This window comes from Temnothorax curvispinosus, unplaced genomic scaffold (genome assembly GCF_003070985.1).
Source record: "Temnothorax curvispinosus isolate PA1 unplaced genomic scaffold, ASM307098v1 QBEX01001170.1, whole genome shotgun sequence".
NCBI classification, from domain to species: domain Eukaryota; kingdom Metazoa; phylum Arthropoda; class Insecta; order Hymenoptera; family Formicidae; genus Temnothorax; species Temnothorax curvispinosus.
In genome coordinates, this window is record NW_020210950.1 from 304779 (window position 1) to 318669 (window position 13891).

At 39.0% G+C, this 13891-nt stretch overlaps 1 protein-coding gene across 1 annotated transcript in view; it reads left to right on the forward strand.

Moving 5' to 3' along the window:
* The window catches only part of LOC112460430 (proteoglycan Cow), a 110984-nt gene that overhangs the window by 83154 nt on the left and 13939 nt on the right, over positions 1 to 13891 (forward strand). Inside the window, exons 5-6 of the mRNA XM_025025092.1 lie at positions 2359 to 2504; positions 5784 to 5941. Of these exons, the coding sequence (XP_024880860.1) occupies positions 2359 to 2504; positions 5784 to 5941 (304 nt within the window). The remainder of the gene's footprint in view (positions 1 to 2358; positions 2505 to 5783; positions 5942 to 13891) is intronic.

Sequence of the window (13891 nt, forward strand, 5' to 3'; positions counted from 1 at the left end):
CGAACGCAATCGAAATCTAACTGAAAACTTTTTCTCGGAGGGGGGAACGACCTATGCCAGTTAACGATCGATAAATAGCGGTCTATCAGTGCAAGTACTAAGCGTGATTACATGTTTACTGAGTCGAGGAAACTAAATTTCAATATGCTTCCATTTTGGTTGTCGCGCGTTCGATTCTGAATATCTCTCTCAAGAGTTTAACAATTTTTCGTAATCTACGGTACCTATACGTGCAGCGCTCTCGCTGAAATTTATTTACATCTGTGAATTGTGAACTGAATCGTGAGAATTACGTTCACATATTTTTCGGTATTATTATTACACACGCGGTAAAACATATTTTATTTAGGAAAAACTTAATCTACCAGATCGTTGAACTTTTCTTTTTCTTTCCGTATACATTCTTCTTTCGTCATTAATCTTTTAGATTTATTCGCTCTTTTTCTACTGAATACATGTCACGTCTATTTCTCTCTATTTCTCTCTCTCTCATTCTCTCACTCTCAATATGTTTATAAAATATGAAATTTAAGCACACAGATCGGCAATTATTTCACGCATCGATGGATACTCCGAGCATGCATAAACCTCACAATTAATTCGATACGAGCCGAATTTCCGTTTCCGCAAAACTCGGCCGGTCGACAATTGTTGCGGCCACGACATCACGTTGAAAATTGCCATTGAATTATGGAGCGATTAATATCGACACGTAATGTGGCTCATAATGCGAAAGTCCCCCCTTCCCCTCCTCCTGCCAACGAAGATTCCGCGGGGCAGGCATCCATCCTCTCCGCAAGACAAGGCGAATTCGACCACAATAGCGTCGGTACGTTCTCCTTCGAGAATTTGTGGTCGTGCGCAAACGCGTAATTAGTTTAAACCGAGTAACGTGGTAATTAAGCCGGTTTAACTCCTTTATCACAAGGTGAAGCGGACGCCACTGTCTACGTTAGTCTCGTATCTCGGTTGTCCCTGTTTATCCGGCTCGGCTTCCCCAGTTTATCCGCTCCATCATATCACGCATCTTGACTTACAGGCGGGAAGTCTCCGTTCGAAAAACTCTCGCTAATTTTACGCACGAGCTTCAAAGCAGCTTTCTTCGTCCATACCCGGAATGTGTCTAACGAGCGAGTCCTGACGCGTTAATTCATTAACAGCGGATGTAAGTAAGCTACACGAGGGAGATTTTTCTACCCTGATCCCGATAAATTTGATTCTGATAGTGCCAGGGATAAACACAACGTTCGATCGATATTCGACGATCGTTGCGCAACACTCGCGAGTTTTGCAATTTTGTAAAGATTATAATTGCGTTCAAAATGTTCCCCGAGTATTATATTCTCTCCCTATTTCCAGGACCCTTCAGGTGAAACGTTCCGTTTTCTCTTGATGGAAATTCGTAGATTTACCTCATCAATGAGATTTTTGTGAGGGAATCGGAAGATTCTCTCGCAGTATCGCGCGGAATTAACGGGGAACAAAAGGCAAGACGCGGGCGCACGCAGCCGTGAAACGTCAGTCGAAGCGGGAGCACGCCGGGAATAATATGTACAATGGCGCGCTTAGGCGGCAGCAGGCAAGCAATTCTGGAGATTAAACCCAGCCATATCTGTAATTGACTCCCCTTGGCACATCCTCGGCTTTTCATTATTCAGCTTCGCGCCGAAGGAGCGAGCAAACCCAGAGACTTTTCCAGCCTCTCGTCGCGACTTTCAAGAGCGCCGTCCTAGTATTCCGATTAGTATTCTCCTGCGCAAAGCGATGCCTTTGATCTTTATTTTCCGCTGAACTGCGCGATGCGCGACTGTACGTTCTTGGACTTTCATCGTACGTTAATCACGACATAATTAATTCCGTCTACCCCTTCGCTATCTCCGAACAGCGAACCTTCATTCGCAAACAAACAACCGACAATTTGTAACGACGACATGTCGTCGAGAGATAGCTTCGGCCAGAACGGCCCACAAAGCTGCAAAGCCCAGCATAAAGCGTTTGCGTAGTGGCGTAGTGCATCGTCTCCCACGAGGGTTCATAAATTTTTACGAGAGATTTTATGAGCTTCATATCAGGACTATAGGTATACAGGGCGAGTACAGAGCCTACGTCATCTCGTCCTCGCCCGTTCTCGATATCCAGTGACACGTCGTTTAACAAAATTCACAAGCGGCGCGCACGGTGCACGGCGCGCGAGAGAGCATCGAATTTCGATATTCTCTCGCGAGCGAGCGCCCGGCCGGCGCGGCAGTTCGTCCTTTGTCTCTCACTTGCCGAACCGGTCTCTTTAGGAACACACGCGTCTGTCGACAGCCGAGTCCGAGTTTAAAGCCATCCGTTGGTGTTTTTCCTATGTTACAGGTGCCAAGAATGTCCCGTGGTGAAGCCTACATTCCTCTGCGGAAGCGACAATCGCACGTACAGCTCGCCGTGCCGTCTCGAGTACCACAATTGCATTCACCATACTTCCGTCCACATCTCCTGCAAAGGTTTTTGTCCGTGCAAAGGTAAGATATATATATATGTTTGTCTATGCGCGAGTCGAGCTTAAGCCGAAACGTTGATTTAATCTCGGCGATTTAAAGGCGAGGGAGAACTCTAGTGAACTTCAAATAATCTGAAAAATGCACGTACTATTGATATGGTTATTCTTCTTTGGCTACAAACATTTAAGCGATTCAATCTCCTTTTTTTATTGCCTTTTCTTTTTGTTTCTTTAATACATTATTCAATTCTTACTTCTATTCTTTTTTTGATACATATTAATAATTATTTTATAGCTAAATGATAATCTTTTTTAATTTCGAATAAAATCTTTGTTCAAAGACATTTTTTGCTGATAAAAAAGAAGAAATGTTATTTTTATCACACGAATTAATTGTCGGTTTTTACACTTCGTGTATTTTCACTTTTTTTGTAGAGAGGGAGGGAAGAGAAAGAGAGAGGGAAGAGAGAGAAAGAGTTTTATAGGATTATGTTTGGTCGAAAAACTTCAATGTATTTTTCAATTATCTTTTCTACGAACCATAACCAAACCATATTTGTACGATGTCAGTCGTAAAAAAATTGATTAAAATATAAAACTTCCGTGGAAAATACAATGTAATGAAAATGTATGCTTAAACTGTATTTGTCCATTACGCAATTTAAAAAATGTTAATACGTAGAATATAATAAAGAAGACAAGGGAAAACGAGCTATTCACTCGACTATTCATTATGAAATATATTATGAAATTTTAATTTGTTTTTAAATTCTCTTCACATGCTTACTAGAGTTCTCTTTCAAAACAACATTAAGTAAATAAACTCGATCGCGACATTATCTCCAGTCAAGAGAATTTAGTATTAATAATTATAATTACATTCGAATGCAGAGATTGCGCCAATTTATTAAAATAATCATTAATTTAGCTCAACCGTGAATCTAAATAATTCCTTTGTTATATATCTAATTAGGGAATCTAATAATTGGTACATCTCTAATCGATGTTTTACAATTAATTACATCTAAATGTAACGTAAAACAATAAAACATCTTTGTGCTATTCCACAGAAAATAAAATTAACATTTGAACATAATCGCACGTAGATAAGACGATTAGATTGCAAAAGCGAATTACAGAAAGTTTATCATTGTGACGAGTTTTACGACAACATACGGAGAATTTGACTGAATGGTTAATCACAATAGAAGTGAGAGCCCAAGTCAGTGACGACTTGTAAAAAGCGAGTCTGCGAGATTCAATGCGCAAGATCAATTTGTAAGCATATTCATGCTGAGATATACATATACGTATGTATTGTAAGTTTCACAATGGTGTGGGGCCGCGCTTTGCATCGCGCTCTGCGCCTTTACGACACGTGGACCTTCCATGAATATTCATAATTGGCGGTTAGAACAATAGTGCCACTATTGGGCATACAACGCGATGTACCTCGGTAAACGTTGAGCGAATCGTGAATTGTCGTCGAATCGGGGGAACAGGCAAGATTCAGGACCGATTGAATTTGCGAATCGGCAATTTGTTATTTGCTCTTAACGTATACACACATTCTTGCATCATATTCAAGATATAGAAACGAACGGGGATATTAATAACAAAAACGTAAGTGTATATATACATATACATATATATTTCCAAGAAAATTTCAGTAATGTTCTTCATCGAAAATTTAAGTCGAGAAGTTCTGCAATATTCATGCATAAAATAGAACCTGGCAAATGTGGCGTAAAGTTTCAAAAGTAGATATATTGAAGGAATAAATGTATTCATGATTGACATGTATTTTAGCACTTTTGATGTTATCTCATGAATCAAATATGAAAACGCGATGTCATTATATAAGATTTACAATCAAATATTAAGAACGAAAATACTGATGAATAATGCAAATGAAAAGATCTATCTTTAAAATTTAAATTACACATTTTGGAAAATGCTAAATATATTTTAACGTAAATGTTTCAACGTGATATAAACTGGAACGGAGTACTTATTTCGTAGAAAATTTGTTTCGCGGAAGATTTAAAGCTACGCAGACAGCAATCTCTGGCCTGCGCGACGCTAATGTATGGCGAAGAGAAAAAAGGACCTGGAATAAATTTTACTCAACGCTCGTTGATATTAATGAATATCAACGAGCGAAGCTCCAATCATCTAAATTTACCGGCTCGTCGGTATATGAGTGGTAATTGAATTTTATGAAGTTGCACATCGATGCCGCGATCGCCCGTGTTTCGCCCGGGAAAAATCATAACGATCGTCGATCGCGAATGAAGTGCACGTGCTAATTTCGAAAGGCTTGTTTGGCCGCACGGTTAATGAGTGGCGATTGATTCGTAAATACGATTGATTTCAAATGGCGGTTGCATTTTTATCAGCCATTCCGTAACGTCGCGCACGTGCGCCCCGCTGTTTTCATGTTTTCATGTTTTAAACATTAATATGGGACAATAAAATGTTATCGTTTTCACGATCGAACGGCTTGCAACATACCTACGTGCGGAATATCGATTATCAGGTGCGATGCCGTTAGGACTATCATGTTCGCGGTCGGATGATCCACTGTCGGAGATCCGGTAAGCTTGATGAAAAATGATGTGCCGCTGTTGAGATAAAATGTTTATGCAGGGATCAATCTTTCGTGAAGTTCTCGGTTGAATTAAATATCTGGCGAATATGATGCATAATTTCGACGGTCTGTCTTGCAAGGACAAGAAATGATTGAAAGCTTAAAATGAAAACGGTAACCTAAGTGCCAAGTGTGAAAAACGGGGCACAACAATGCTTTGAGACGAATACATTTTTTGCACGTGACGTATTAGGATCTTCTTTTGATGCCGTTAATTCCAGTCGTATCCTTGTATTTTTTTGCCGTTTCGTCCTGCTTTTAAATCAGATCCTACCTTAAGCACCCGCGCCGTAAAAATTTTCCTGTTTTTCTGGCGGAGAAATTATTGACGTTCACCACTTGGAGCCCAGCGTCTCTTCTCCCGCGTCTCGTTCGACGACAAGCCCGGGGACTTCGGCGCGCACGTCGCGCGGAAAAATCACTCCCGCCCGTCGTCGGATGGGCGGAAAGTGCCCTGCCGTTTAAAAGCGCAGTCGGCTTTTCGATTTCTGACATGCAATTTGTCGGCAGTCACGCTCGAGTTGATTCGGGGGCTAACGAACCAAGTATTTTCGACGCGTTGCGTCGCCGGGACGAAATGTAATTCCGCCGCGACTTGCAATCAGCGTGTGCCGCGAGAAGAGTACATTAATCAGAGGTGAAATTTTGCAGTCGCCGATCTGCGAACGTACTCGAAGAAGACGCAGATGCAGAGGAAGAAGATGCTCATGGGCAAGATGGGCCGTAACCACGAGATCACCCTCACGCCCCGCGACTTCAATTACGATAATCATCACTACCAGTATCTCAAGTACACCAAACGTGGCAAGGTAAGTCATATTTGCTTGTTACGCTGCATTTCCGCTGCAAACGACAGGGAAAATATTACGCGGTGTCCTTACCTACATCGCAATTGAGTTCTCGGATGGAAATGTGTTTCCCCACCGCGGTGCTTACCGTACTATATATTTTCTTGCGCATACGCGTAATTGCATTATACAACGTATAACGCGTTGTATAATACATATCAATTGTCTGCGGAAGAAACGCCCGTCATTTTTATTAGCACATAGTGCAAAAAGAATATACATTTATGAACTTGTTAAACTAAATATTATAAAAGGACCAACAATTTAGCTGATTGAATGACAGTATGCTATTTAATTAATGTCATTCTGTTTATTCATTACGAGTTAACAGCTATTTCGTTTTTTCAATTTTTTGATTGTCTCTATTCTATGTGTAATTATCACATAATATTATTCTCATTTTTTATCTAAATTATTATATCTGTTTTTAATTTATTATTTAATTAAATAAATTTTTATATTACTGATAAATGTTAATGTAAAATTCATAAATTAGAAAAGTAAATCACTGTTATCTCTCTTATCTTAGCTGAAGCTAGTTTTATATATTATTTTTATCTCTTTAAATACTAATAATTGAGCTGACAAGTCGAGTGTTGAATCGTGACGATTGCTTTAATGTATAGAGCTATATTTTCGCCAAGAAAGATTCTTGGGCGATTTAGAAAACAAATATCGATTATAAATTAACCAGCTTGCTCTGTTAAAAATAAAAAAAATAAGATTTAATATATACCCACGTTACAATATTTGCACATTATATAAACGTGATACGTATATGTGTGTTCGTCCGTAATCATTTAATAAGTAATTAATAAAGTATTTAATAAGTAATTAGATATATTATTTAAAATTTATGTAGCATATCTTTAACATTTTATACGAAAATTGGACGTATAAATTAAATTTTTAGAAATAATAAAGTAATAACGAGTGTTGAAATAGTACTTGCGAATAATTAATGCAAGAAGTAATTATACTTTCTATAAAAATGTAAGATAGTAGATATTATATAACAGACAGATTATTAGTAATGTGAGCTGTGATTTATGTGCAAGATTGCAATTTTCAACCAGGCAATGCGAAGGCATTTTCTTCGCATAAAACCCCATAAAAATGGATTACGGCAAACGTGCTGTTTCAGAAGAAACATGAGTCTGTACTTTATAGCTTCGTGGTTTGTCCGTTACTTTTAACTCTTTACAGATTTGTGAAGTAGCTCTCCAGTAATAGTACAGCTCTTTTAAATTTCTTACACATACATACATATTTCCTGCGCTGTCATAGTAAACAGCATCATTTTTAAGAACTATCTTTATCTCGCAAAGTAAAGCGTTGGGAATATGTTGAAATTAGAAAGTGTTAATTAAATTCAACTAGCTGGAATTTACGGGTTGACTGAAATTTACGACTGACCTTTGAATAGGTACCCATTTATTTGCCAAAGAATTTCGAAGAGGGCGGAACGGGTTGGTTCCACTCTCCGTCGCACAGAGCAGACGGAAGAGAATACAGATGTACTCGCTGTATTTTTGTTCGCGTTAAGAACAAAGAGTCTACAGATCACGTTTACGGTACTAAAACGAGGCGGGGCCCTCCCTCCGTGTAAATCACACAACGCTACGTTTTCCTAGGTTGCACTTTCACGATGCGCGCTCTCTCTCACCAGTCTCACCCTCGGCGATTGTCGATCCGATCTCAAGAAAGCGCTACTTTCGGCGCTTAAAATTACAAGGTCGCAAGTACAGATGTTGAGCTAGGTTCGCTCGATGAGACCCTGTCCTCACCGACAGGAGAGAATTCCGAAAACTGGTAATCACAGACTGAACTGGTCATTTGTCAGAACTCGAATTCCACTGCGCGCTGACTCGAGAAAAGAAAACTAAAATTATGAAAGAGCATCACGCTCTGTGTGTAAAGACAAATTAACGTTTACAACAAATTAAAATGATGTAGAAGTTACTATAACTACATAAAAGTATATACTTTAAATAAAAAAGAAGTTTGATTACATTCCGTAAATAGTTTCTGAGAAAGTAAATTCTTGAAGAAACTCTCTTACTTTTCTATTTTTCTATTCTTCTATATACACTCCCTTAATACGGAATGACATTCGGATTCTCAATTGTAAGACTACGCGAAAGCTTTTCTCAAACAACATTTGTTTCTTCTTTTCTTCTATTCTTCTCACAAAATGCACTGACGTCACGTAAGGAGCCGAATTCTTTTTTCGCGTCGCGAACTTGTTCGTACAAACAAAAAGAGAGTAAATCCTTACTCAAATTTGATTTCGATTTTCCCTTGTTTCGTTCCCTCGCTTCGTTCCTGCATTTCGCACAGGATGACACAGAGCTGCATACCGTTGCAGTACCGTTGCTGCAAAATTGATTCATTCAAAATTTTTCAGTCGGCGAGTTTTATTGATATCGGCATATACGTAAAAGTGTAACAACTTTCCGCATCGCTGATGCGCATCCGAAGAGAACTTCCCGATATGCGAGTTCTCTCTCTCTCGCTTTTCATTGACGTACAATTAGTTAAACTTGTACACAGCTGTTTTTAGTAAAGGACGTTTTTCTCTTTCTCTTGGTCGGTGCTAAAGCACTTATGCGCGTCACATTTAGTATTATTCACCTTCTTTTCGCGCTTTCACCCATTCTCGCGAATCTTATGATCTCCCCGGGGGAATTTATGAACGCAGCGCCGCTTACGCTAAAAAGCAACGTCCAATATTGTAGCTTCCATCGCCCGCAGCTTGGGCTGTATTCTTCATCCTGTTACCCGTGCATTACCGTTTCTACCCCCGTTCGACGATAAATACAGGATGTATCTTAAACATAAGTTTAAGGGGAGCTCTATGTACGGGACATACAGCGAGGAAGATTCTTGTATAAACTGGCGTAAAATAATCGCTGAATATTCTTTTATTCTGGATTTTTAAGTATATATTTTACATCGAACCATCACAATGGCTGAGTTTCAATTTGTTTGAGGAATGGTACAAAAGTCACGAAGTACCCACTTCCTACTAACTTTTCTTTTTTCTTCAGAATGTCGGAAAATCAGATATATGCAATACTCTCGGGATTCCATTGAAATTGCAATGTCGAAAAGAAATCGATTCAGAGCTGTCGCGTCTTAATGAAATCATTAACTTTCACGATCTTTGATTACAAAATATTCAATTTGGGTGACTTTAAATTACTGCTATTTCGGAATCGTCAAAATTTCAAGGTGCATTTGGCGTTAAATTTAATTCCGCAGTTCCGATGTTTATTTCAGGAAAACATGAGATTTTTGTGCGGATAGAATATGTTCGGCAATGTCAGGCGTGCATTTCGATACTAGGACAAATATGATCCCGTGACGTTTCCTAAAACGATTTTCATGTTTTGCCGCGTATATCAGCGTCACGCGGAGGCAGAGGAGCGCGCCGAGCGCGGCGTGCACGGCTGCACTGGCGAGAATTTTCCGAAAGCCCATGACAAATCGATCGGATCGAACGCGGTCCGCGATTGATTGGCACATTATTTTAATGGCGGTCCACGTTATAGCCGGTGCACGGAATGAACCGGCGCAGGAAGCCGCTTTAATTTATTTGAACCCGCGCTCGTGCCCCGCGCGCCCCTGCCCAATTATCGCTACACGCCGATGCAAATGCGCGACGATATACGAAATCGAACGCGTATCCCGTCCGGTGATACGGCGATCCCGTGAATTAAATTTCGGGTAGCCGTTAACCTCGCCCATTTACTCCGCCACAGAAAACACAATTTTAAACTCTCGTTTGCAAATAAACATGGACCATGGGAGCGTTGAGCGTTTTCCTCCCGCCCCCGAACCCGTTTCCGAATAAATTCTTCTCCCCCTTTGCGAATTATCCACAATCGACGGTGGCTTCGAAAAGATTTATTTATGCGTGACCTTTCGCAAATTGCTCCCTTTGTCGCTCGCATTTGCCAGGAGGAGTCATGTGATTTTCCGGAATTTTTCGCTCGCGCAGATGCCGCGCGCGGAGCGCTATTATATATTGAGAGATGGAAACTTCACCGGAATTCGCCCATCGACGAGTAATACAGTTTCAAATCTAATTTCGTTCGCGTACCCGATCGAGCCGCACAACTTTTGCCACGGGCCCTCCAAATGAATTCGCCTTCCGGCTCCCCGGGAGATTCGTTCGTTCCTGATATTAATGACACAGGATATTTTTTCAGAGTAGATTATTTTTTCTCTCTTCTCTCTATATATATGTATATTCACAAAATCGTATATGATTCGCATCTATCTCTATATATACATATATCCGAGATGACGCTAGCCACATACGATTTTGAAAAATATACGCTGATAAAAGCCGGGAACATCCGCCGGCGCAAATAGTAGTGAAAACATTCAACGGTGGGTAGCGTCTAATGGAAGAAAAATAGAGGACGCCGCAAGGAGGGACCGTAAATCTGCTCCGCTTCAATAGCCGGCGGCTAATGGAAATCGCGAATTAACTCGCCCTCGAATTAACTTCCTCGTTAGGTCTCTCTCAATTAATCGCGATTACGTCGAGCGTTGCGCAACAATTCGATATATTTGCATGTATTACGTCATAAGTGCCTCTACAACGTTCATACACTATCACGCGTCTTGCATAAAAACGTCACAGCGCACCGCGAAGAATGCATTCACGTCCGGCGTCATCTCCCATTTCGGAAGTTTCGTCGGCGGTAAAAGTTAGAGCCCCGGCGCGCCAAATAAAATATCCTTTGTTCTAAGAGACGGAGGCGTGAGGTAGAAAAATCCTCCCGAGTTCACCATCGTCTCGCTCGACAAAAGACTCCTCCGAATTATCTGGCCGCGAAGCGAGTCTAAATATTTGGACAGGACTTCTCCTGGCCGTGCCCGTAAAAATATTATTCCGCTTTAGAACGTGCGCGTACCTCTTTTGCGATCTTCCTTTCGATAAAACGTGCAGAGCTTCGTTGTGGCATTATCCTGATTTGCAGTGCGTGCTAATCAAAACTTTGATGTCCGACGATAACGCGCGTTTATCGCTATGTTATCACGGCAGCGTGACCGCGCCTTGTATTTCTTCGAAATCTCGATGCGATCGCCAACAAATCTTTGGCGAAATATTAACATATAATTGTTAACGTATTAACATTTTTTATCTATAATAATCGGTAGCAGTAATTTGCCGTATACCATTTGAATAGTCATAAAATCTGTTCAATTTTTTCCATCAATCTACTGTTAATTAAAAAAGATATATCTATTAATTTTTGCCGTATATTTTGTTAGCAAATCTTATTAACGCTTTTGCCTAAATTCTGCCAACATTATTGATTCCCGTATCTACTACAACCGCCTTTCTGTTAACAAAACTTGTAACAAACGCCTCGCATTAGCCTCGCTCCCACGATTATCTGGAAATGTATAACAGAGTGCGATGTCATTATCTTTATAACAAGGTGCCGTTTTAATAGAATAACACTTCAATATGTTATTGTCAATTTTCCAAATAATCGCGTTTAAAACGAATACATTGCGGATTATATTCATTATAGATAAATTATTGTAGATCATTATTATCGGTATTATTTATTAAATTTAATGGGATATCAATGTAGTACTTTATCGTGTACTTATTAAGTTTATTATAATTTACGAATTAATTTCGCAAATTATAAGGTTGTATAAAACGTAATTCGATATATTACGCGTTACTTCTATATCGATGCGTGCACACACATTTGGACGAGTAGCTATTTAATTCATCCAGTTCGACCGTATTAGAAGAAATTATACGTATAGGAGAGCGCGCTATATATTGCGTTAATTCCCTTCGTTTCGAAATCGAAGTTTTACGCAAACCAACTAATTGATTGCGCAGCCAAGCTCCACCTGGGAATTTCGTGAGATTACGAAATGAAGCTGGAGGTATTATCGAATGCGTTAATTATTGCGCTTATAATCCGGATTAGCCGCTCCACGGGCGTTTACGTTTGCGTGTAAGATGGGAAGCCATTACCAATTTGCAGCTGTGACAATTTGAGGATGACGATCCAGTCAAGGGTTAATGGATTCACCGTCGAGTCGGGCTTACACTGAAAGAACGGTTTTGTTGAAATACATATATAAAAATTAGGCCACACAGATATGAAAATAACTATGTTGGACCATGAAAATAATTATAGAATGCTCAAGCATGATGATAATGCCGCAAAAATTTTAACATTTTAGCAACTAGTTTGAGCGTCCAATATAATTATTTAGATGGTCCAATATAATTATTTTCAGATATCTGTATATGGTTTAATTATTATATACCTCAGCAATACCGTTCTTTTTCGTGTGTATAAAAGTTTAGTTAGCGATATGACCCGCAAATCGATTTATAGCATGATGGAAAACCTTTTGCAAAGGTTTTACACATCGCCGTTGCGATAGTTATGAAAGAGCAGCAGAAAATATTAAAGGAATTAAATAGCGTCTTTGAAGTCATCTTTGAAGTATGTGAAACTGGGAGAGAATTTTTATCAACTTTATTATTGATATGATGTTACTGTCTCATCAATATCTTTTTGCATTCTGTATTTTAATCTTCCTTGCATATATCATGTACATATTTTTTTAAATTAAAATATGCATTTATATTTTATTAATATTTAAAATATGTGAATCCTGATGTATAGTCGTTTGTGGTTTTCTCATTCCACAAGCTATATATATTTTTTGACTGGTTTTATATAGGCTACAAAGAGAGATGTTGACAGAACAATATATTTTTTACAGTTCTGTGTGTTTTATAGCAATTTTATTTTTAGCATTGAGAGCGGCGGAAAATAAACGGAAGTTAAATATTATCTTTAAAATATGAAAATTTTAAGAATTTTTTATTCAACTTTATTATTCTTATAATGTCGCTATTTTATTAATGTACTTTTATAACTATATAAATATCTATTCTGCGTTTTAATATTTCGTGTGATACATTATATATTTCTTTTTATTAAAATGTGTGCAATTTTTCAATCCAATATAAGCAGAAAAGGTATTTTTAAAACAAGGTTTTTATAATTTTATATCTTGCAGCATCTCGTTAAAATGACACGTAACATGTTCACGTGAGATAATCTATAATAGACTTTTTTCGATATTATCTGTTCTCGTATTTTTCTCAATTTTTCGACGTTAATTACGTCGCGCATTTATTCGTGGATATCGAATCTAAAATCTCTATAGGTCGATCGAATCGATCGGTGAAACGTATATTGACACCATCATCACGCGGTCGGATCTCGCGTTCCAGTGACGGATAAGATGTGAGTTCGAAAGACAAAACGAACCGTAGTATTATGACGCTCTCTGACCTGACGGGAATTAACTTTGCAAGTTCACGTGATATTCCGGGTTGTATCAGTTACATCTCTCGCGCTTTGTAACATTTGCTCAGCCGAGAATATCGGATTAAAGCTTCGTTACGCCACGATAAATTAGCTTAGACGAGCACGCTATCGACGTATGCGCGAGGTTCGAAGATAGCGATAGCGCCAGTCGACCTTTCCTTAGCTCGCATTGTGTAACACGTACGACGTAACTTCTGCGTTCGCATATTGAATCCAAGTATACGGTTTCCTCGCGATAAAGTCTTGCTCAGAAACTGCCTCGTTGTTTTGTGGCGCTTCCACAATTCTGTTACATTTAAATTGCTTTGTTTTTTTTTACGTAATATATACATTTTTACATGCAACGATGTAATTAAAATCTTTAATTACATCATTAAATAATCATAGTGTATTATTCGGGATAACTATCTACGAGATTTATTATATTATATACGAGCATATTTATCGGGCTTGTGTATCAACGTACATGTTGCGCAGGCCTTTTTAAAAACATTGCTGGATTGTCCGATCTTCT